Source organism: Pipra filicauda, unplaced genomic scaffold (assembly GCF_003945595.2).
Source record: "Pipra filicauda isolate LSUMZ 115617 unplaced genomic scaffold, ASM394559v2 scaffold3_size10097308_pilon, whole genome shotgun sequence".
NCBI lineage: Eukaryota > Metazoa > Chordata > Aves > Passeriformes > Pipridae > Pipra > Pipra filicauda.
The window spans coordinates 1,098,006-1,123,657 of NW_024104532.1; the positions used below are offsets into that span (position 1 = coordinate 1,098,006).

The following is a 25,652-nucleotide window of genomic DNA, read 5'->3' on the forward strand; positions in this document are numbered from 1 at the left end:
AGGGAAATTTACTTTTTTCAAGGCTGCATGAATCTGAATTCTGAATCAGTGAATGAGATGACTATGCTGGGGTAAGCATTTCAAGATCTGATGATGTATTTTAAGTCTTTTGTAGGTGGATACCAGCTCTTAACTTGTCTTGTAAGTCTTCTTTAGAGCAACTTTCTCTGTGACTCTCTTCCTGTTAACCACTTGATTTATCTTGTAATACTTCTGTAGTGCAATCTCCTCTTATGCAGAGCAGTAACAGTTTCAAAGCCATGGGGATTGAATGATTTTTCCTGTCTGAATTTGGACTAGAAGGTTTCCTGGCCTTTTCAAAACACTGTAGCTATTTGCATAACTCCATAAACAAAAGTCAAATAGTGCAAGTCAAAAGTGAGACTTTCTGTGCTTCATATGGCATGTTTATGGTAGTTATAGTCTCACCTATGACTATACATTATGCAGATTTTAGCTATCTACCTTTAAAACGGAAATGAATATGTAGCAGTAAAGTGCTATCACTAGGGGTGTTCAAATTAGGTTCCTGTGCAATGGGTATTCAAGTGAAGCCATCCTTTTTTTCTGTACTGTTAACCATAAAATAATAAAAAATCAGCATTAATTTCTAGGAATTGTAGAAGATCACAAATCAAAATTAAAGAAGAGGAAAATCATTACAAGTCATTAACAGTGATCCTTGCTTCTAACTTATTAATCATAATTCAATTTCATATAGTATATTACTTAAGTTATCAAAAACATTGGAGAGGTGTAGAAAGATGATTTGTCCTCATTTAGTGTATGAGGACGCAGAGACACCAAGAGCTTCTGAAACTTCTCCAAGGTCTGGAAATGATTAAGTGGAATTCTTTCCTCTTGTTATTTTTATTTAGTTGTAAATAGTCTGAATGTAGTCATAAGGGTCTAGTTATAACTGATCAAATAAATCCCATTTCCCCCTTTCTTACTGAAGGGCTGATCCCATGGGCACATGCTGCAAAAAAAGTTAAAGCAGCAAATGTAATTGTTGTGAATACGTGGGGCCAGTTTTACTTTAGTTTTTTGAGGTTTGTCTTCTGCAAACACCACTGGAAATCATTTATCTGTCACCAGAGTGTTACTTGAAGCTCCAGTCCATCATAGGACTCCCATAAGTAATTTCTGTGCTCTTGTTATGTTTTATATGCAAACAACCTTCTGCCATGATCCCCCCAAAAATGGCATCTAAGAAAATATTAATTGTGTTTCTTAGAAATCCAGGAGGCAAGGAGAACATGTCTGACCTACACGATTCTCTGTCCCCATCTTGATTGTTCATTCCTAGTGGAAAGATTTTGAAATGCTGAAAAAAGACATTGGTCGAAGAAGCACACAGACATAAAATTTTCAACTCCTTGCTGATTTTCTTGCTATTTTGTCCCCTCTGCCTATCCTGTGGATTAGTCAGTTGATGAATTTGATCAGCTGCCTGCTTTAGACATTGCAGAGATACTGGCAGTGAATTTCCACCTCGCACGTTAGATTTTTGGCTGATTTAAGTTGGGGTCACCCTGTGCTAGTGCTGTAGGTGGCTAATAGCCCCTGAGAAACCAGCTGTGCAGACTGGAGCTGCCTGAAGAAAACACGAGTTCCCCGGTGTCTTGGATGTGTTTGCACACAGAAGGAGCCAGATGGTTGTAGCTGTGGGTTTTCTTTGGCTTTGCTCTGCAGGAGAAATACCTGAGATGGATGTGGCCAGGTAGCTGTGTGGCTCCTGTGTGTTTACAGCTGCTCTGGCTCTTCTCTCAGAGGTGTATTGAAAGCATAAAAATGAAAAATTGGTAGAAATCTCTATGGTCAAGTGGGGAATGGGGAAGACTTCATGTCTTGTGTTCTGTAGACCCAGTGGGATGGGTCTGATTCAAAGCTGGCATCCCACCCCAGTCTGATGGTGATAGATGCCAGATGATTCATAAGTGCTTTGAGGTGAAAGGCACTCTCTACAAGTTCACCAGGTTTTCTCCTTCCCAGCTCTTGGGCATGGCCTGCTCGCATGGCCCTGTGGTAGACAGAGTCACCCACTGGAGTCATCAGAAGTAATATTGCAGGTTTGACTCTGAAATGCACTGCTGTACTCAGCCACCCTCCCAAAACAAAGCTTAGGTCAGGTCCCCATATCATCTGCACATTTTAAAATAGCAGATTGGTTAGGTTATACCAGCAATAAAGCCAACAATCCCTAAAACAAGGCTGGTCTCTGGGACACTGCCTGGGCCAAAGGTGTGGTTGTGCACTCTGGTTTTATCCTGGACAATAAGAATTACTGCAGGGTAGCCTGAAATACTGCAGGGTAGCCTGCACCCCAACCACACACCCAACCTTGGGGCTGTTACCCCAGTGCTGGGCAAAGCTCCAGGTGTCTCAAGCAGGCTGGTCCCAGGCAACCATTTCCATCTCACATCCTTGTTCTCATGGTCTTGTTCCAGGGCAACCCACTGTACTTCCAGTCCGCCAGAAATGTGACAGTGAACATCCTCAATGAGAAGACGAAAGTCCTCACTCGCCTTGTAACAGGTAAGGAGGGGAAAAGGAAGGATTCCTGCTTGGAAGGATTAAGGAGGGATGAAAGCGGGTGTGTTGTGGGATGCTGTGCTGGCTTCAGACAGCGCTCAGGAGGGGAGCCCAGGTGTCTTGTGAAGTACAAATGAAAACTTCGCTCTACTTTGTGGAAACAAAGCTGGAGACATGAAAGCTGTGCTGGAGAGGCAACTGGCTGGTGCTGTCTGATAAAGAAGCAGACCATTGTTTTCATTTGAAAGCCAATGCAGAGACAGAAATGTTAGTTGTACGACTTCAGGGTCAAGAAGAACATATGCAGGCTGACATTTCTGTAACAAGCACAGGTTTTTCCTAAGACACTTACAACTTGCCTGAAATCTTGGCAACTCTGGAGATCATCTGTGGCTGAGTTGTGGTGCTTTGTAATTTAGAGTCCTTCTGCTGATGAAGAATTCCCTTGTGCTCCCAAACATGAGTATCTTTGATAGAAGAATGGGTGTTTCATAAATCGCCGGTGCACAGCAGCCTTTGAATGATTGCATGTGTAATTTGGGTTGAAAGAGACTAATGCATTATATATATATATGATAAAGGATAGGTATATATTTATTGAGATTTATCCATGGACTGGGAGAAGTATTGCTGAATGGCAGAGCCAGTAATTCATAAACATGTTTCTACATCGAGGCTGGGTTGTTTGGTTTGCTTATATAACATCTTGGCCTCTAGTCACAGTATTAAATAATTAAATATGCAGCTTCAGTGAGCAATTATTTAGGCAGAATGCGTGAAAATTGCCTGGAGGAAGGAAATAAATTCAACCCCAAGCTCCCTGATTCTCACATTCAGAATGAACATGTTGAGTTTGTTGTTTCTCCATATATTTTCAAGAGGCTGTTTGGTTAACTTAAAGCACCTCCATGTCATGAGAGCTTGGGAGGACACACAGTGATATTTCCTGGTGTGCTGTTCTGGTTATTGATCTTTTTCTGCATTTGGCAGCAGGTTTGGTTTTGGAGTGAAGCAAAGATGTCCCATGTAGCTCCTGCTTCAGTGATGAGCAGAGAGGTGGTTAATAAGCAAGATACAAATACAAACTTAAAGTAATGGATTTTCTCAAAAAGGCTGCAACAGTTCTTAAGTGTTTCCAGGGATCTCAGCATGGCCACACTTCTCTGTTGTCAGAACCATGTGCATGACTGTGTGTGCCCCGATGCCAACACAGATGGCCTGTGCAGGGAAACGCTGGGTAGAGATGGACTTTGAAGCTGCCTATAAGAAAATACTGGCTTTCAGGTCTTCTTTCTCTTGTCTTTTGAGAAATGAGACTAGTCATGAAAATGGCCAGAATTAATGCAAAGCCCAATCGCCTGCCATGTGCAGGGTAATATTCCAGGGAGACTGTGGCTTGAACAGAGTTGGCTGGGCTTTTAGAAGGTGATTTGTCCGAAGTTTAGCCTAGGTCAGTAACTGAGGGCTCTGCTCTTTGCAGCCTTTGAGCCACAAACCTGCACAGAATTGCTATTCAGGCAGCTGATGTTTATTAGACTCCACAACAAAATGTATTGCCAGAGGCTTTCCAGCACTGCAGGGCACAGCAGCCCGCAGGAAAAGCACCAGAATTGAAATAAGATCTACGAAGGAAAGTTTTACTTGTCTAAAAACTTTGTGCAACATGAGAGGCTGCCATTTTTCTTGGCCTGCACATGATTGAAGTATTCTAAAAGAAAACATTTGCTCCTGTGGTGGTGTTTGTCTTTTTTCTTTTTTTTTTTTTTTTTTAATTGGGCTGTGCATGACACTGATAGAATTTTAAACCAGATATATTTAACAGGCAGAAAAACAGGAATCTTTTACACTGCAGTATCAGTCTAAGCAAAATGGACTCTGAAGCTTTTGGTGCCTCTTACTGCCTCACCAATACTCTCAAAGCAAGACTGGGTATATTCATTACTGTTTCACATTACTGTCTTTTTGTAAAAATTTCCCAGCTGTATCGAGTTTAATGGTGATTTTATGGCATACATAAGCATTAAAAAAAAACCCCACAGATAGAAATAGTTGAGAGGTTCTTATTTGGGTAGAAAACTGCCCTTTTCTAATGAGATATAAAAGCACAGACCTCCTGTTTAGTGTCTCAGATGCAGGTTGTATCTGCAGAGCTATTAGGACAATCTCAGCAAATGGGTTTATGAAATGTATTATTTTCTTGTATTTTTCACTAAAAGGTTGTGATCCTCCTCTTAGGTCCCCAAGCAGTGGAAGCACACAGCCAAAAATTTGAGGTGAAAACCCTCTCTGGAAAATTGCTGTTTTCTGCAGATGACAACGAAGTGGTGGTTGGAGCAGAGAGATTGAGAGTTTTAGGTAAGAGTTTGTTCATTAAATCACAGTTTTAATATGCACCTCTTCAAATTTTAGTATAGTTTTGCCTGACTTTCCTTCATACTTATTGAAAACTACTTTTGGAGATAAAACCTTGTGCTGTCTTTGTTGCTTTGAATCTTCTCCAAGCAGATAATGGCCAGGAGTTTCTATCTGAGGGGTTTCTTAACTTTCACAATATGTTATTTCCCCTCCAGAAAAAAACTCCCCTGGAAGTGGTTTGTCTTGCACAGCAAAGTAGCTTTAAAACCAGTGTTGGAAACTGAACACTTTGTCTCTTGTGTCTGAGATGAAGGACAGTGAGGGCTGGCTCTAAGGGTGTGTCCATGTCTGCAGTTACTGTGCACAGGGAAACCTCAGGGTTCATGTTTTCGGTTCCATCACTGTCACCAGCTCCTCCTTCATTCTGAAATGAACACCAAATGAACACCTGCAGTGAAAAGGTCAAAATCAATTAGGATCCCACATTAGTTCTCTGAAGAGTTTGGTGGCCTTTCCATTAGCTGTCTTTCCTTAGCCCCCTGCAAGAGCACACTGTGCATCTCTGAGGTGTGTGGAAGGGATAAATGTTCTGTGCACAGGAGAGAAGGCCAATGTTACCACTGCCACCACTTCCCCATCTGCCTTTCCAGACACACAGGGCAGCTTGAGCTCTCCTTTTGCCTGTGCAGGATCTGACTCCCCAGCTGTCCTGCCTGCCAGGCTTTACATAGGTATTTCCTAATGAAAACTGGGAATGCACTTTGGGTTTGGGGCATGGGGGTTCTTTCTTGTTTGTATGGATTTTTTTTCTTTAATTGGAGAAATGAAACAGTTGTGGTAATTGTAAATGTTAAAACTTATTTGATAGTTATATGAAATTACCTGTCTGGAACTTAAATTTTCGTGCTTTCCAGTTCAATCCATGCCCTTTGGTTTGTCTAAGATTTGCTCAGGAAGGTTTTCACATAGGACTAGACTGAGTATCTTAGTGTTGCTGGCAGTTAGTCACACAGCAGTACCACTGGTCTCTGTAGATGCACCAATAACTGTTTTCTAGGGGCTTGATTTGGATGCTGTTCATTTCAAACTGTTCCTTATTTCTCTAGTAAGCTCCTAAAAACAGACAGATCAATAAAGGAACTTAGAACTATATATATAGTATTTTTAATTATTATTATTTCTACATATTACATAGTATATTATTAGTGTTCTGTGCATAATCTAAATGTGACTTTGCATCTAATCCTTAACATTTATGTTGCCTGATGTCCTGTTATTCTGGATGGTTCCTGTTTATAGACAGGCCAGTTGTAGCTCTTTGCAGGTCGCTGTTGTTACACACTGGACACGTTCACTCACCAGCTGTAAAAAGTTGGGTGAGTTTTACGGGATAAATGTTGAGCTTCACAAAATTAACAGTATCTTTTTTAGCTTAAAGCTTTGAAAATGTCCATTCAAAATTCCTGCAATGTTACAGAGCTGGGGAACATTTGTCACAATCCATGTTTTACCACAAATCTCCCTTCACACTGCACCATTCAGAGCTAATTCATGGTGCAATTTTTGTGCAGGGTAGATGGAGTCAGTAAGGAACAGTTTTTAAGTGTTTTCTTGGAGACCTTTAAATAAGAGAGATTTACATCATTGTTTTACAAAAAAAACCAACCAAACAACAAACAAGCAAACAAACAAAAAGCCAAACAAAGAAAAAGAAAACCAAAGCAGAAACTTTTCCTTACAAGGTGCTTTTCAGATTACATACTTACAAAAATATTGCTTTGCAGTTACTTTGTACTTTTGAGAAACCAGGAGTTAATTTTGATAGCTATTTTGAGTTTCTGCTTTGTTTTAGTCTCCAGAATAAACAGCATCAAAAATACTGCTGATCACTGTAGTGCACTTTCATTTTTATCTCCAACTGAGTGTTTCTCGAGGTTTCTTTGGCTTTTGGCTTTTGCTTTGGCTTTTGCAAATCTGTCAGAAAAGAAAAGGTAGAATAACAACACTGGTGATGTTACATGGCAAGTATTCCGATGACCTTGAGCTGAAATGCTTTCAGAGTTCATACTTGGCTTTGTTTTTCTCCGGCTTTGCTTCCACAATCTAATTTTATCTCCAAAAGTGTTTGCCATGGCTGTTTGCCATGCTGGGAAGTGTTATACCATATGTTCATATTTCTTCCAGTGCTTTTGTCTGCGCTGGAGGCCAGTCTGACTTGTAGTACACGGACAAATTCCTTTGATCATTTTTCTAGTGTTTGGGATCTCAGGTGCTGTTGGTGTGTGTCTGCTGGCACCCACCTACACCATGTAAATAATCTCAGCTTGTTCTCGTTGTTGCTGAACACTTATTTGTTATAGAGGGAAGTGCATGTCAGCAATCTGGCATGAAAGTCCTCTCACACAGGTCAGAGCAGCAGTTCTTGTGGTTGGCTTTGAATCTTGCTAGTGACAGTAACTTTTTTCTTTGTATGGTCTTCAAAGTTTCTTCTGAAAGTTTGTGCTACAAACTAATGCTGAATCCTTGTCTGAGAAAAGAAGTGGGTAGCTAGAGGATTTTTCAACACTAGCAAGGGATAAAAAAAGGGAGGAATACACAGAATTATGGATTAAAAACAAATGCAAGTAGTACATGTGCTGCCATTGATGGTGCTTCAAAAAATTGCTCAGCATGGACAGTGCAGAATAACAAATGAAAGTGTTTTTTATTTGATTTGTATTTGGGGGAGTTATTTCTGATTTATAAGCATTAAAGGACACAAAAGACAGAGTTGGTTGCCTCTGATTTTCATGCATGATGTAGTTTAGAGTACTTCAGTGATTTTATTTGATGTAGTGAATTCAGTCCAACCTGTCATCGTAGGGGAGACTGGAAGATAATGGTAACTTCTATCTGAGGAGAAGGGCAGCCCTTTGAGCCCTTTGGCCATGGTTTTGCAAGGCTTAGATTTTGAAGGCAAAATCTACCACTTCTCTGCCCACTACACGGCCCCACAGTGCCTTGGTCAGCAGTGCACTTCTGCAGACACCACGGAGACAAAACCAATGCCTCACAGGATGGCCCTGTGGGCTCACAAACACAGACATTCTGCACAGGGCAGATAAATGAGCTGCTGCTAATTGAATTTGTATGTACATCGTTCAGCAGTTCTCCTTCCCCCTCCTCCCTCCCTCCAGAAACGAAATGTGTTCAGATCGCCTGAAAAATGGTGTGTAAGAAATACTCTTTAGTTAAAAGAGTATTAAAAAATAACTTTGATATATATTAATTACAATTTCATTTAATAGCTTATTGAACGTTATAGCATTTATAAATAAAAGACAATCATAAAGCATTATTCTGACTGTTAATTAGCTCTATTTATTCTCCAGATTAGTTTTTAAATATGCCCTCTAGATGCCACTTGATGCTAATTAACAGAGTTACATTATTATCTCTATAGAAAGCCATTTTTAATTAAATCTAAAGCAATTTAAATTAGCATGAGTTTTTACAGAAATTAAACTCTGGTCAGATGCTTAATTTAGCCTTATAAGACAACATCTGATGACATGCCAGTGTCAGTTCTCCCAAGGGCCTTGACATCTTTTTTGGAGATTATTTTTTGAAGTTTGTTTTCAGGGAAACTTGCCAGTATACTCTGGTGTTTAATATTTATGATGAATTTAACCAATATTTTTAAAGACTAAATATTGATGGGAATACACATGCGTTGCAGTGAGCTGAGATAAAAGCACAAAAGATGTGTCCCTGCAGCTTACAGGCTATGGAAGTCCCTGGGTTTTAATGTGGAGGAAGGTTTGTGTGGGAAGTTGGATTCCATGGGCTGGATGGCGTCCCATTACAAATCAACCACGCTTTTTAACCACTATTATGATTACCCTTTTGCTTTGCAATAAGGATAGGATTAATCACAAACCCACAAAGTCCCTTCTCTGTAATAGAACAATAGAGGGATTGCTCCCACTCTGGGTCCCTAGAAAATGTACCTCTCACTTAGACATTTAGATTAGCACAGCAGAAGCTTTTCTGCTAATGGAGCCTAATGATAAAAATTTGGCTAAAGCGTTTCCCTGTGGCAAACCCTAACTAAAATAGCTGTATTTAGAGTGGGGTAGGATGCCTTTCATCTCCCAGAATAAAGACTGCCCGAGCAGTGTGACCCACCTGCCAGGCATGGCAGCCCTCCCCAGCACCATGGCTGATTAAAATGTACCTTTGATCTCACCAACCCTTCCATGCCCTGCCTTCAAATAATTAGCCAGTAGCTCTGTTTCTACCTTGTGGCTTTTTTCCACTGTAGCCTATTCCCTCTGGGCAATGAAGCGTGTGGAGCATGTCAATGCTGACCACAAGTTAGACTTTCTGGAATGTTAGATTGGGAAGATTTTTTTTCTTCTAGTTTCTCTCCAGCTGCCTGGGAACGCACCTGGAAAGAGGAGTCAGCTGTTGAAATGTTATTGCAAATTTATGAATAAGTTTGGAGTAATTAAATTCAAGGCGCATTTCCAACATTTTATTTATGAGCTGTATACTAAGGACTTTAGAGGGTTTAGCAGGGGAACACCAATGATAAAAGCAACGTAGCCCAAGCTTATAATCAATGGGATTGCTGCATGTAGACATGGCAAGGGGGAGTGGCTTTAAACTGAAAGAGAGTAGATTTAGGTTAGATATTAGGAAGAAATTCTTCCCTGTGAGTGTGATGAGGCCCTGGCACAGGTTGCCCAGAGAAGCTGTGGCTGCCCCATCCCTAGAAGTGTTCAAGGCCAGGCCGAATGGGGCTCTGAGCAACCTGATCTGGTGGAAGAAGTCCCTGCCCATGGAGGGGGGGTGGAACAAGATGATCTTTAAGGTCCCTTCCAACCCAAATCTTCCTATGATTCTGTGACTGTCCTGTAGAGAGCTCTTTTAAATGGGAGGGTTGTGGCTGGAGTTTTCTGTTGTTGGAGGCAGAGGGGGTAACCTGCTCTGCACTTGGAGAAAGCAGAGTGCTGGAGCTCCTTACCCATGGAAGGGTTAAAAAAGCATTTGCAGTGTCCTTCACTTTGGACAAGAGGAGAACATTTTTTTTGTGAATGTGCTGAACTAATACTACTGTCTCTAACTCTGAACTAATACTACTGCCCAGCTGTTTCTAAAGTTTCACATATACAAACATTTTCAGTGAGCCTTGTATTAGCTTGATCTGGCAGAAGCCCTGTGGCTGCAGTGCCAGCCTGGTTAAAGGGCTGTGCTCACATTTCCTCCATATTACACTTTTAGTGGCTTCTTGGCATGTCCTTTCCAGCTTATGCTTGCTGCAATAGTTACAGAAGAGTAACTTTAATGACGGCAAGAGTAGTTATATTTCATTAAAATAATCCACCAAAGCTGTTTGACTGGTATCAATCATTTCAGAGGGTAGTGTAAACTAGAAATTTAACAGTTGCCAGGAATTACCACCCGTTTTTACAGCATGCACCCTTCTTCAGAAGCCATTATTTATGAGTCAGGACATGCACTGTTGCCCTTTACAGCAGCCATTACAATTTCAAAATGGCATTTTGCTGATGTGTTTGTGGCAGAGGGAACAACTTTGGTAGCCAGGTGTTGAAATCAGGCCTGACCCAGAGAGGAAACTGAGCTTTCTGGTCTCACCAGTGAGTCTGCAGCAACTTTACACCTGAGGATAAATGCCAAGCTTGAACCTTTGTAGTGTGGGTTTTGTGTGCTTTCCTGAAAAACATGTCCTTACTACAGGTCTGTGAGTAGCTTTTTCGAAGGACAAATGATGCTACAATACCTATTGCTTAGGAATGTGAGACATTTTCCTACTGTGATCCTTTTCCTTTACAAAGGCAGCAGAGGGGAAGGTGCCTCTAGCCCGAAGCTGGCTTGGTGCTGCTGAAGTGTGGATGGGGTACCTCACTGGGATACCTTGCTCTGCTTCTGGAAGCAAACACTGTTCCATGAGCCGGGGGCCACAGGCCTTTCCCAGTTCACCCAGTTGCAAATGAGCTCCTGCTTGCTTAGTCTGCTTCAGAGGTATCAGTTGCTTCAGAGCTCCCTTCTGTGCTCTCAGCCAGAGAAAAGAGCGTGCCACAGCCGGCTGCTCGCCAGGCTTGGACAGGCATTTGACCTTTAGCTGAAGATGTATGAACTTCTCTAGGAAGCAGCTACGAATATTCAGCACTCAGTGCCCGTAGGTAATTAGGCAGTAACAGCAACGCAGTCCCGGAGCAATTGCCAAGCTGTCCTGTAGTCATTGGTCCTGTGCAAAAGGGACAGGGAACAAAATGAGGAAAGTAGGGAAATGTGCTGACAAATGAAGATACCAGGTTTTAGCACTGTCACTAACAAGACTGGAAACAGCCTCCACTGTCTGTAGCGTTCAGTTGTGGCAGCAGAGTTCTGTCACATTTCTTTGCACTCCTTGCAGAGCTGTGATGATGGAAAAAAATTATGTTTAGCAAAACTAAGGAATTGGGGGAGGGGGGGCAAAAACATATGTTTCCCATCAGTGGTTAAAGCCGCAAGAAAATTCCTTTTTTGCTCTCAGTTAGTAATCGTGCTATTGCTGCATCCACGTAGAAGTCAAGTGCCACAAAGTGATTTAGCCTATAATCAGCAGTGACAACTAAAAAGCTATATAGAAAAAAAAAAACTGATTTGGTCGTATTGGGTGGGTTTGGGGTTTTTTTTTCCCAGAGGTTGAGATGGGTTTTTTGGATGTTTTCTTCCAAATAGTTTTCCTCATATTCTGCAAGGGGAGAAATTAAAATTACCAATTCTTGAATTAATATTTCTGATGGCTCTGCTGCCTTGAGGAAAATAGCTGTAGACACTGTTGTCCATTCCTCTCAGTGGCAAGTCCAACAAAGCTCTTCTTTTTCAAAATCCAGTCACCCAGATTGCAAACTTGTCTTTTCTTGGTGAGAACAATTTGTGTCGGGAGGGAGATGTACTGAGGAGTTTTCCTGGTGTTTGCTTTTACTTCAAAGTACATTCCAGGCAAAAAGGATAGCATTTATGTAAAGTGTATAGGCTTTGAGTCCAGGCTGAAATGTGTGTTCATATTGCGTTACCTTAATCCTGTTTAAGGAAAAAGAAGAATCATCCACCATCAGATTAATATTGATTAAATGTCACAAGGATTATGAAAGAAACATACTGTACACTTACCAAACACTGAAATCAAGTTTAAAAGTGTGGCAGATTTATATTTTATTTCCTAAGTGTCTTCCCCAGCTGATCTGTTTGAAGCTCACATAATATTCTCCTTGATAAATTTCCACTGTGTATTCCTACTTCAGGTGCTCTCCTGAGTTTCTTTGCAACTTTGTACAAGAATGCCAAGAACAGCTTCAAAGGAATTCAGTGATGACATTGCTATTGTTGAGCTGCAGAAAAAGTGTTGAAGGACCCCAAAAACTAGTCAAGAAGGAAATATCTAGAGGTCAGCATAAGTTGTAGAACCTTTCTTCATATATCTTTTCTCAGTTTGGATGTGAGCCTACCTGTTCTTTTCTGTTATTCTCTTTATATTTCTCAGACATTCAACCTCTGAGGCAAGGCTGCTGAAGATGGTATCTCTACAGGCACATACATCACTAATGACCCACATGCTCACCTTAGAGCTTGCATCTCGTCTTATTGTTTGCAACTTTTCTAGCCTAAAACCAGGCTCCATTGATTTCTCGGGACTATGAGTCAGAGAACTGTTTCTCCTCCACCCAGCAGAGCTGGTGGGACTGGAGTCACAAGGATTTCCCATCTGGCCTAACTCAGCCACAGCCCAGTTGAGCCGATGGGCTGAGTCACTCCCCATGTGCACACAGTGCCAAGACCAACATCTAAAAGATTTAAAATAGTTTATATTGCATTTTTATTACAAACACTTTGTTGATGGTTTCATTATTGCCATTATTATTCATGATTTCTTGATTGCCCGTAAAAGAACAACTCCCCGACACTTAGACAACAAAGGCAAACAGACAGACCTTTGCAATGAACTATTTTTATAGAATCTTAGAAAGAAACATGAATGAAGGTTTATGGCTTTTGTTCAGTGCACTGGCTTAACCTAACCAGGCTATTACTGTTGGGCCCTGAGATGGAGCTCTTATTGATTTCGGATTTGATGGGTTTCAAGGGGAGAAACAGCAATTACTATGTTCACCCATTTAAAAACATAAATTAAGGATGAATAAGGCTTTTAAAGTGAGGAATTAAAAGAGGCAGCCACAAATAATTTCTACCTGTATTGAATTGGATTGGATTTACTTCCTGGGCATCTGTTTGCACACAGCCTTCTGAGTGTGTTACATATTATCCTGATGAGACCTACAGAGGAGAGAACCTCATCAGATGGGTGTTTTCATGAACAAATTTCTGAATGTGTCCTGATCAATAATAGTGGGAATAGAGGTAGTTTATGGAGATCACCAGCGCACTATTCAATGCCTCTTGACTTGAGCTGGAAAAAAAATCACAGCAAATCCTTCTCCTCCCCCCTTATTTGCACAGTACTACGTAAGATACACCTACTTTATCTCCAAGTTTGTCACAGGGCTCTGAGTCTTCAATTCCATTAGAAAGCAGTGATATACAACACTAAAGGTGTAGTGTGGGTCTGGAATTATTACTAAAATAATACACAGAGTTGGAAAGAAATGTGTTGTCTGGAAAGAAAAAGGAAAGTGGGGAATAGCCAACCAGGTGCATCTGCACCTGAGCGGAAACCTGATTTCTCTTCACATTCTGTTCACCCCCAAGTGCTGTTCAGCTGATTGCCACCTACCCTTGACAGCAGGAGCATCAATCATTAGTCTAAAAATACTTCTCATCACATTGCATTTGAGCTCTTCTTCTCCCTCTTCCAGCTGATAGCAGGGGAAGCCTAAAGCAAGTTTCATGCAGAGGGAGTGGTGTGTAAACAGTGTCCTGCCACGATGTCTGGAGCTCAGTTCTGACCAGAGGGAGCAGGGATGGCCCTTGCCTTTGCACCAGGGAAGGTGCCAGGACAGTGCCATGCAGCACACAGGGAAAGCAAGAGGCATTTTGAAAAGCTGAAATATTGATGCCCACATTTCTCTGGTTGGATCTGCTACTGGTTAAGATGCACATTCCGACTGAGATTTATTCCCTTCTTGTGGCATTTGTATCTCCTCCATTCCCTATGGATTTGCTGGCATCTAGCCAGCATTGAGTTCACACTATCACCTTTACCTTGGTGGAGTGTAAGCAATTTCTCAGTCTTTTCTCATAAAGCTCATGAGAGTGATCAACCAACTCTACATTTCGGCAAGAATGGCTGGTGCTTCCAAAGGCACTCTGTGACAGACAGACCAATATGCACATACAGAACATAATGCTTGTGCTTTGTTTCAATGCAAAACTGGGATAAAAAAGCCACATTATTTTATGCCACGTCTTGGGTTCATGTTATAGAACAAGATGATTGCCAAAAGCCCAGCCCACTGGCTCTTTTTGTTGGCCATTCCACGTTGGGAACAGCGAGAGCAGACTGCTGTGTCAGGCAGAAGCTCTGCAGAAGAAGGGATGGTGTCTTCCTGTGCAAGAGCTGGAGCTGTTCATTAGATGCAACAGACCAGTGGCACTGGAGGCTCCTGTGGTGGGAACAGAATGGGAAGAGGGAAGATCGAGAAGCTGGATGTTGCTCCAGCAGATCACTTGCAGTGATCCCAACCACAACCAGGTTTGTGTCCTGGATATGGCAGAAGAGCTCTAGGAAACGACTAGAGCCAGAGAAAATACAAACAGACCTGTTCTCACAGCGTTTCTTCTGAATCTCAAATGACAGAAGAGAAAGAAACAAAAAAGAAATCTCCAAACCCTGAAATTGAACTGTAAATGTTCTCTTGCCATGGGACTCTTGATTTCTGTTCTTGAATGAAGTGAACACATGCAGGGATCTCTGCCATTTGTGCCCCCACACCTTATGCCCTAGAAAGGGGAAAAAAAACCCAAAAGCCAAACATTCATTGCGTGAATCTTTATGGTGATTCAAAATACTTTAGGTAGATCCTGTCATATGCTTTGTAAGTTCCTGACTGATTGTGTGGAATTAAGTTATTGGGCAGAGAACCAGCTAATGGAAACACATTGATGAAATGATTTTTGAGGGACATTAAATGGAACTTAAAATAAAGCTGAAATGGCTTTATGGATTTTTCAGTCAAACTGTTTATGAACATTTATCGATGGTAAATTACACAGTGTCAGAAGAGGGAATCAGTAGGTATGGCTTTAATAGAAGTCCCTCTGATATAACACTGTAAGAAAGAATAATTTATTGCCTAGGGATGTCCAGTACAGTATGTTTAAATACTAATGATAGTATTGTTTTCTTCTGTCTTCGGCTGTTTGCAGATAAGTTACCCTTAGCAACAGCAGAGAGTCTCATATGATGAGAAAATATTTTCAGTATTTGCAAAGAAATAGAAATTTTCTGTTAGGCATTTTTCATGGTAGATAGAAAATAGTTTAATAACAGATAATTTAGGAAGCAGAAACTGTGTTGTACAATAATAAATGCAATTTACATTTGCTTTATACTCAGTAAAAGTGAAAGGAGGAGGTAGTACTTTGATTGAAAAGGGAGATTGTAGCAGCCGATTCTTGAACTGATTGAGCTGTGCTTTAATACTGCTTGCCAAAACCTCGTGTAGAGGACAGTGAAAATAAAACTAGAGGAGTGCAAGACTAGAAGACAATTGCTGGTCCTGCAAATATTGTCCCTTAGTTTTGAGACACCACGTCTTACAGTCAGGAATTTGTCAAATCTGTTAGCTTGTCTGTCCCATCTAACTGAAAAGCTGCTCCCATTTTGCTCCTCTTTGGCTATAAAACACTTTTCTTCCAAAATATATTTGGGACTAGTTTATTGCCACTTGCTCTCATATCAACATTGGCCTAGAGCCAGTAGCTCTTTTTCCTTCATGTTATTTATCCTCCTAATGTATTAATACACAGCATGAGTATCCTTCCCTAGCCATCATGCTGCTAAGCTACAAAGAAAAGTCCTTCCAGGCTTCTTTTGTAGGATAGACTTTTCCTGTTAGTGCAGTCATAACAGTATTTCCTCCCTGTACACTCTCCTCCCTGGGAATGAGCTGGAAGGCCACAAGGACCCCCAGTTCAAGGATTCACTGATGATTCTTAAAATAATGTACTTTTCTTTTCCTGTTCGCATTAGACTTTCCTCACGCCTTTCAATTTAATGTCATGTTTGCCATCCCTTTGTCTCTGCCCCACTACCATGAATCATGAGTAGCATTCAGCTTTTATCCAGGGATATTCCCATCCTGAAAGCATGTAGAAGAAATTTTTACTACTTCTAAGCACATAACCTTGGACTTCGTATTTTCTCGTGTTTCTCCATGACATTCCAGTTCTCCTCAGCAGAGACAGAATAGCCCAATTCAGTGTCAGCAGCACATTTCTCTCAAACTTTCCTTCTTTTTCTGCCAAAGCCTTTAGTAACAGTTGAACTCAATGATCTTAAATGTCTTTTCCAACATAAATGACTCTATGATTCTAAAACCACTAAACGAGGTCACTTCCTCCAGCCTTCACTTTCAACTCCATCCAGCACTGATGTTATCCCAGCCTGGCTGGGGACTTCCACAGTGGCCAAAAGCCAGACTTTGACACAAATGTCCAGTGGAATTGAATTAGTCCAAGGCAGTTGTTTCCCTCGGGAACTGCCAATCCCCCAGGCAGAGACCAAGACTCTCCAGCACAGAAGAGAGGGGGGGCTGATGGGAGGGGGCACATTTGAAGTCTATAATATAAATTTCCAGTAGCACAAAAAGAAGAGGATGGTTCTTTACTGAAATCATCAGGCAGCAGGTTGAAACCAAAGGAAGAACTTCTCCAGAATATTTAATTCATCTATCAGCCCCCTGCTACGGAAATGGGGATGCTCAAAATGAGAATTAGGGGAGGTGAGGAGAGTTTATCAGTGTCTCTGCAGTGGATGGATGACACAGCCAATTCAAGGAGTCCCTCAGCTGCTGACAGCCAGAGTCAGGGGAGGGATGTCTCAGTCCTAGTCCCTCAGCATCCCCTCATGGCTGATGTCCTACTCCTTGACAGGGACAGGTGGCCCTTTGGGAGAGTCTGTGTTCTTAAAGGAGAATAATAAGAAATTATATTGTCAGGGCAGGAAGCCTTATCAAGGCAGGTTCACTTCTGATTCTGATCAAAGCAGAGAAACAGAAGGGTTTGGAAATCTCATTCCTTTACCCAGCACATAAGGGACTCTTTCATGGATCTAGGAATAAAGGAGGCAAGGAAAGGGGGTTTAAGAACTGTGTAGGGAAAGGAAAACAAGGAAATGGGGGAAAGGAATAGCCAGCTCTTTTATTTTCAGCCTTGCTGAAATGACTGCACTGAAGTTTCACTAACCTTGTTTCCAATGTTGCTTCCTGCATTTAAACTAAAATGAAAGCCTGGAAAACCCCAAGTTTAGAAACAAGCTAAAGGTTCTCCTTATTTGGCAGGCATTTCTGATTATATGCAGTTCATTATTTTGGGCTTTGCATGACTTAAGTAGCTGACTTAAGGTGTGTAAAAATGAATTAAAATTCCCATGATAAAGTCACCATATGGGTGGAAAGGGCACAAGAATATCTATGTGCATTTCTCCAGCTGCACCTCCTCATCTTCCTTCCCCCAAAAATCACAGTTTATTATGCAGAAATGTGCAGGTTCTATCTTTTGCTACGTTTCAGTGCAAAGCCAAGAGCCAAGGCGATCGAGTGGATAAGCAGAGACTTAAATCATTTGGAAACTGTTGAGAGAGGACAGATCTGATAGTAATAACCTTCATGGCTGGCAAGTTACAGCTGTTTGTGACAACTTGTAATGATGAAGGTTTATAGTAAAGTTAAGAGCTAAATATCTCTATTGTGCCACAGGATCAACTTCAAACTCCAAGTATAAAGATTCCAACTTTTATCATCTTTGAGTTTACTTTGTTTTTCTCTAGCTTGGCAAGAGTTGGAGTTCTTTAATAAATGTTAGAGTGCTTGTTTTCATTCTGGTTTTTTTTCTTTAACCCAGTGGGACAGCTTATTTAATTTATTTCAGTGCAAAGAAAGTGTAGTCTTATTGAAGCCATAGGTGTTTCTCACTTATAGCAGAAGTTACAGCAGGATGTTTTCTTAACATGTTTTGCATAGTCTCAGAACATTTGTAATTCTATAGTGGTGACTTCCAGACTGCTCATAGGTAACTATTGTAATAGCACATGTTACAAGATATCTCAAATTGTATTTGTAGAAGTTCTCATCAGGATCTGTAGTTTGCATAAATAGCTTTATCAAGAAAAAAAGGAATTAAAGAAATAAAGAAATGCCACTGGTTCTGTCTGCATGCAACACTGAGATCGCTGTGATGACTGTAGATAATGAGTGACTGTTCACAGTGAATCTGAAGACAAGACCACAGGTTTTAATTTGAGAAGACAGGTCATACTTGCTCACTGGGCTGACAGCTATATATTGGAGAACATGAACATTAATTTCTAGTGCACTCTGTGTGTAAAGCAGTTAGTACCATTCTTAGCTGTGTTTTAGCTGGAAGTTTCAGTGGGAGCGGGAACGTGATGTTCAGCAGCACAGAGTGCTGGTGACAGCACTTGGGGACTCCTGTGTTCCAACAGAGTATTTTAAAAGTGGAACAGCTTCAGAAAAGAGCAATGAGAATTCCAGAGAATTTGCTTTACAGTAATTGATTCAGAAAGCCCAAACTTTTCAGAGAACCAGAGCAGGTTGGGGTGGTTGGGTCACCGGCAGTATCTGGCTACAGAGGGTGGAGATTCTTCTCATGTGGGGTCGATTGACTGGCACACACGAGAAGATTTAGTGGTTGAAAGATGAAGTGAGACCAATTCAGATTAGATGCACATTTTAAATGAGAACAGTTAGTGGAAAGGCTTAGGAGAGGTTGGCAGGGGCTGCCTTTGTCTTGAGACAATGATATGAGGAGAGAACATCTTTCTAGAGAAGACAGCATGGCTTGATCACAAAATACGGACCCAGTTTAGGGATGACTGGGTGAAATGGCCCAACTGGGCTGTGCAGGTGGCCATGCAGAGGATTGCAGTGGCCTGAAACTTAGGCAAACTGTTCACAGTACCCAGCAGTTTACAGCTCGTGATCTAAAGCCAGTCAGCAAATGGGGGGAGTGCTTCTTCCCCGCCATCTCTGAGAGAAGAGGGAAATGAGCAGAAGTTAAATGACTTCTGGGTCACACATTAAACTGGTGGCCAGGCTGGGACTGGAGCAGAGTCTACTTGTGCTGCACTGCGTCAGGTGGACACATTCCTCCTTTTGCCCAGGCAGGATCACAGCCTGACCAGAGAGGCATCTGCAGTAATAGAGCCAAAAATTTTCTTTTCTCCTTTAAGTATCTCTAAGAACCCAGCAAAAGAAATAATGTTGTGACATGCATCCAGGTTCATTAATGAGGGATGTAGCTGGATTAGATGCCTGGTTAACAAGGAGTATCTTTTCCAAACTCCCTGCATCACTTGGATCAGCAAACTTTTCCCACAGTTGGGGTGCAAGCAGCTGCTTCTCCAGCCAGAAGTGCAGCTTACAGGCAAATCCCAGTTGTAATCAAGACAACCAGTTGCAGATGATCAAGGTCTGGATTTTCTGGGGACAGAAGGGATGTGCAAGAGAGAAATGGGGTCAGGTAATGGGTTAAATTGCACCTAGGTATGATTTGACAATCACTCCCCTGATAACAGCTTATAATGTTTACAATTTGTCTTCTGTTTTGTTTTGTGATTTCAGGAGCAGAAGGCACAGTGTTCCCTAAATCTATAGAAACTCCCAATGTCAGGGCAGACCCCTTCAAGGAACTAAGGTAAACTTTGGAATATGGTTTAATGGTAACTCAGTGGAGCCTTGTTGGAGTTGTGCATTTTGCTGGGCATCATTTCTGCTTTTGCATAAGCGCTCGGGGATTGGCTTTGAAAGGCATCATGAAGAGGATGCCATGGAAGGGAAGGGACCTGCCATATTTACATGTGATATGACCGAGCTAAAGGCAATCACGGGTCATGAGAGCATCATTTCTTCTCTGTAACGTGCTCTGTGTACCCTGGGCTCAGCATTTGGAAAAAAAACAGATCTTTTCCTGGTTTTGCAGGGAGATGCTGGAATCTGTGCTGGGTCACAGGGAGTAGCAGCAGGCAAAAGGATAATGTTCTCCAGTATTATCCGCCTTGCAGAATTGCAGACCCTCCCTGACCTACACGGGGTATAGCTGTGCATGTATGAAGCTGCTCACACTTGCAGAGATGGCACTTGCTGACAGCAATGTGCCAGGAGGGAATAAACAGCACGGCCCTTGGGAACCAGCTCTGCCCTCAAACTAATGCTGGGTGTTATTTTATTAAAAAAAGAAAAAAGTGTGGCACTACAGGCTATTTTGGATGACTAGATGGCTAGTCTCTGAGAAGAGACTAACCATATGGCCTAATAAATTATTGACTGAATCTCCTGATATTTCCTGACCAAGAGGGCTGTAGGGGTTTGCCTCAATACTCTAATTATCCTTCCTTAGAAAAAGAAAGAGAGAGAAACATGAAAAAAACTCTCCAGAAGGACATCTTGTCCTTAGATCTTGGGTTGCAAACTCTCCTTTGCTGGAAACTGCTGGGGATGAAGCAATCTTCAGACAGCTGAAGTTGTGCATGAGTGCTGCAGATTTGCTGTGGATGCACAGAGGTGGGAGAGCACCTCTCATGAACTCTCTCTGCTGTGATACCAAGGATAGTTGTGGCCCAGCTAGATCACTGTGGAAGACGAAGAATATCCCATCTGCCTTTCCTTGGGCCTATCTCTGTCTTTCAGTTTCTCTCAGGAAACCCTCTAATTGTTCCCATTTTGCACTCTGGGGCTCATGGGTCCGACAGCAAGAGCGGGGGTGGTGTGATTCGGTTTGATATGAAAGTTTGTTCTCTTTCTCCATGCACTGACTTTAACCCTGCCTTGTGGTTTTCCCGGTTTTGGTACACTTCCTTTAAAGAAAGGGGAAACATGGTCTTTGCTCAACCTGACCTGCAGCTGCCAGGTCAGCTCCAAGTGGTGGAAGGAGCCCCGTGAGGGCAGGGAGCAGTGGGACAGGGCACACGTACCCTCCATTTCTCTGGGCAGAGCCAAGCAAACGAAGGCATCAGTGGGTGGGTGGATTTCTGGGTGAAGTCTGGGTGACAAAGGCTTTTTGGCATAGCCCATGTTTACTGACAATTTCAGAAAAAAAAACCAAAAACAAACAAATGCAAGATCGTGGTTAAAATATCCAGCAGCATCTCTGTAAACAGGTCCTATTTTGAGTAGTGCAAAAGAGATGCAAAATTTAGGTCCAAGTTTGTGGTTACTTAGGAATTTTCTAAAGATAGGAGGGGAAAATAATACAAATAAGTGTAGGATGTCATATTAGAGGGGACAAATGTGAATTAAAATGGCCTTAATCTTATTGAGTATGCTTCTGTTCCAAAGAAAATTAAGCTAAATGAAATTGAGATGAATTAATGGTAGTATCCATGCAAGGGATTGATTCAGTGTATCTGCTTTAAGAAATGTTTTTGTTTCACTATGTAGAGAGCTGTTAGGTAACCAACTTCATTTGAAATTAGTGGACTGGGTGAAAAAAGTCCTGTAAAAATCTGTTGGATTATCTTGGTTTGTTGTTTTGTTTTTTGGTTTTTTTTTTTAAAGGAAAATTATTGAATAACATTTACCTTGGGGAAAAAAGTCCCACAGGGTCCTAAAATATTATGTGTGCTTCTGACAATTTTATCTTGGCAAAAATAAATGTTTTTTCCACCATCCTGAGAAGGAAAAAGCCAGTGGTTGCACTGTATTGGGAAAGCAAGGTTTCCCAAACAAATCCTCTGTTCCTTCCCAAACCAAGAACTATCCATCTGTCTCAACATGTTGGATCACTGGCTGCTTCTTAGGCAAAGTGGTGCCTTTTGGGGGCAGTACAGAGTTAATAGCGAAAATAATCTTACTCTGAGGGGAGATTTTTTGGTTCCTTCCTATTTTGATAGCAGAGCATGTGCATAAGTTGTCCTTTTTGCCTATTTATAAAGATGCTGCAGTGACATGGGACTGGATGAAATGGCAGCCTATGGGTCCCGAGGTGCTGGGAAAGCAGCATTGAAAACACACACTCAGTAGCTGGCTTGAATCTAAAAGACCTTTTTCTGTAATAAATAGTGCAAACTTTCTTTACTCCTTAGGCTGAAGTTCTCAGGTGGAAAGTGCACATTCAGCTGCTTCAGGCACCACCAGCCTCCCTCTCTCTTCCTGGACCAAACAGTTGTGATTAGTTAAGTGATTTATCCGTTCGCTCTTCTCACCTCCATATGGATTCCTGCTTTTTTGTTAGACTCCAAAGTAAGGTGGCAGCCACTCTTGGTATGGTAAAGTGAGGAGACCAACTGCTCCTGTCACCACTGGGAGTCAGGACACCTGAATGTCTTCCTTCCCTTCCTCCTCTCTCCTTAACAGTCTGAATTCCCCAAGACAGGCAGTATGCCATTGTGCCAGTCACCTCTGTTTCTTTCCTTCTTTCCCTCCCATATCCCAAAGGCCTTCAGCTGTGCCCGTGTACCATGACAACTGACACAGCCCAAGTTCTTGTTCTCAACAGACTTTGTCCTCGTTTAGTTGACGAATGGTCTTTGGTTCATAATTCAGCTGTTAGTAAGTCAGTGGCTCTAGAAGGTGGTCACTGTCCTGGTGGGCCTCTTTTCTCAGTGTCCTTTTTAAAATACTTTTGTCTGCAATGGATTAGATGGGGACAGTTCTGGTGGATAAATGTGTGTAGCCTTTTCCTTGCATGCTAAGCCCATTACAAGGCTGCAAGAATTGGTTTGGTGCTTCATTGAACCAGGTCTGGACTTTGCTGCTGAGTCTTCTCAGGAGGTTCTCTCCCTTGCTGCAGACAGACCAATGTGTCCTAAAACAATCCTGTTCAGTGTGTCCTGTGGTAGAAGTGCCAGAACTCATAAATGTCTTGTTTAGTGGAGGGTGTAATTAACTTTCCTACCCATGCTCTAGAATATTCTTTAATAATTACTGGAAAACTAGAGATGGCTGACAAATTATTTTATATACTTCTGCGAACATTTCCATGGTTTTACTTATTTAAAGTAATTTTAGACACCCAGATGTTTTGGTTGTTGTTCATTGGGTTCTAAACTGGTCAAAAACAGTAAAAAGGAAAGCAAACAATTTCAAATTATTTTCAAATGCTTGGAATGTTTAACTTTGCCATCCTGTATCATCCCAAAATAGTTTAAGGGGAGGGCTTGGGAGATTTGTTTGGACATTGAAATATTCGTACTCATCTGCATTGACTCTTTTTAAAGCAGGTTGGTGCCTTCAACATATGTTAATGTGATTGCTTGTGTATAAAAGTTGAATTCAATATGACCTTCTCTCACTGGATTATTTTAGTAGCATCCAAGTAACTTGTCAAGAGCCTGTCTTGAGAGCCTCTCCTTGACACTGGCAGGAATCACCTGCCTTTTTCTATTTATCTTTTTCCAAAAAAAGCAAATATATGCCAACAGAAGTTGTCCATCAAACACAAGATCAGCACTCTTCCAAGGTGAGGGATAAAGGCTGGACAATGAATAAGGAAGAAGGGAAGTAGTTTGAGGGGAGAGGATTAAAAGGAGGGGAGGAGTGCTGTGTTTGAGTATCCACCCCCATCCCCCAGTTCAGAGCCAGTGTTAAACATCTCCCCAGTGTCCAGGTCATGCTGGGCAGGGGCACCCGCAGCACAGAAACCTACTTTAGAGTATTTCTGTTCCCAGAGTTAAATAAAAAGAAATCAGACAGCATGAAATTCACTCCATGAGGGGGCAAGCACACACCTGGAATTCATCCACAGATATTGTAGGTTAAAAATGCAGTAAATCGCTCATCCAAGGCCAGGAAACCAAGGGATGACTGTTTTTTCTGTAATGCACAAATACATTTAAGGGAGAATTAATCCCTCGGGCTTAAAGGGGTAATTCTTGACCAAAGTTAATTATGAAGCACTGGAAGTACAAAATGGCAGATGAAATGTGCTTGCAGCTTGGTTTTATTAGAGCAATTCTACCTTACAATGTACAGAACTGAACTACCCAAGTAGTCCAAGAGAGACCTATTAAAACAAAAAACAATTTAAATACAGTGCTCGGCTAACGTAACAATACTCATTTCAAAAAACAATAATTCTTGTCAGATTAAGGTTTCTCTCAGCTGTGTTTCACAAGGCAGCATAGATAAGTAGGAACATATATAATGTTTCTGTCTAAAACCCATTACATTAATAAAGATTAAGAGAATAAAAATTAGAGCAAATGCAAAAAATGAATGGTATGAAAGAGGAAGTTATTGGTGAGAAATGAAAGTAATTTATAAAGACTAGGGTGTGATACTGAAACACTGTTTAGTTCACAACAAACACTTGTGGATTCCTGTGAGGTGTCAGCAAGGGGGAAATAACCAATGTACCTTTGTATTTAGCCGGTGTTATTTTCCGATTGATTTGCCACAAAGGATGCAATTTTTTTTCTTTGTTATACCAGTGCAATCACAGTAATTTTGGTAGTCCTTACCAGCTTAAAAAACAACAGACTTTTTTTCTTGTGACGAGCTTTACCTTCCACATTGTAGCACTGTTGTCATATGATACAGATGAGTTGGATTTATACAACTATCTCCATTAAAGTCAACACGTATCTATTCATATACAACTAAAATGAGAGACCAGGCTCCTGGTTTCTAAACTTCAAGCTAATTTGGGTGGCCTTATGAGGGATAAGTTTCTTTGAATGGCAGAGCTCCTCATCACTCCATTTTCTTATCGAGGACACCTCATCTGATCTAACAATTTTCCCATGACAGTTAACACTTCCTGAAACTCTTGCTGTTGGATGAGACTTTCTCAGAGCAGAAGGCACACTGAGTTTGCAGCCACCTTGCTTCAGTCTTTCATCCTGTTCACATCCCTCCAAAGCTGCTATCTATCCTCTTACATAGACAAGCCACAGCCCTCCCAAATCAAGACCAGTCTTTCTATAGGCTTCTTGTGCGTGGTGCATTAAGACATATTTCACTATTGGATGTAAGACTTGGAGTTAAGGAGGCAGTTGATTGCTGGATCTTTACATTTGTTACGGTATTTCTATTGCAAAAAGGAGGAGAGAAGGGATTGTTGTTCCCTTTCCTTACTCCAGCAAATCTCTTAATGGCCTTCATCTCTTTCACACCCAGCGCCAGATAGGGGGGATTTAGCTCTTGGTGTCCTTTTCTTCCCTGTTTTTAGAAAGTGAAGCCTAGATTTGGATGAGCTGCTCAGGAGGCACACACCTGGGAAGTGGTAGAGGTGTTGACAGAGCTTTGCTGATTTATCCTAGATGGATAAATCATGGCCCTTCCCTGTCCACAGTGCTGCTAATAGGATCTGTCCATAGACAGGCAGATCCTCATCACAGAGGACTAATGGACAGTGAAGGCAGGCTTGGCAGGAAGGGGAGCTTGGCAGGAAGCTGTTTTGAACACAGTATATTGCTGAAGTAAAAAATGAGATAGTCTCAAGCTTGAGAAAAGAGGCAAGGCAGTTGGAATTGGTGGTCAAGCAGCCTGCACAGTGTGCCTGAGTCTTCCCAGAGGCCTTCCTGTCCCCTGTGCTCCTGGCATGGGTGGGTGCAAGAGCCTGCATATTCCATCAAA

The 25,652-nt window shown here is 41.6% G+C and overlaps 1 protein-coding gene across 4 annotated transcripts in view; it reads left to right on the top strand.

Annotated features, from left to right (window-relative positions):
* Window positions 1–25,652, top strand: part of SGCD (sarcoglycan delta) — a 318,158-nt gene that overhangs the window by 264,332 nt on the left and 28,174 nt on the right. For all 4 annotated transcript variants that reach the window (XM_027718527.2, XM_039385243.1, XM_027718531.2 and 1 more), the window contains 3 exons: window positions 2,451–2,538; window positions 4,771–4,890; window positions 19,701–19,773. In XM_027718527.2, coding sequence (XP_027574328.1) covers window positions 2,451–2,538; window positions 4,771–4,890; window positions 19,701–19,773 — 281 coding nt within the window. The remainder of the gene's footprint in view (window positions 1–2,450; window positions 2,539–4,770; window positions 4,891–19,700; window positions 19,774–25,652) is intronic.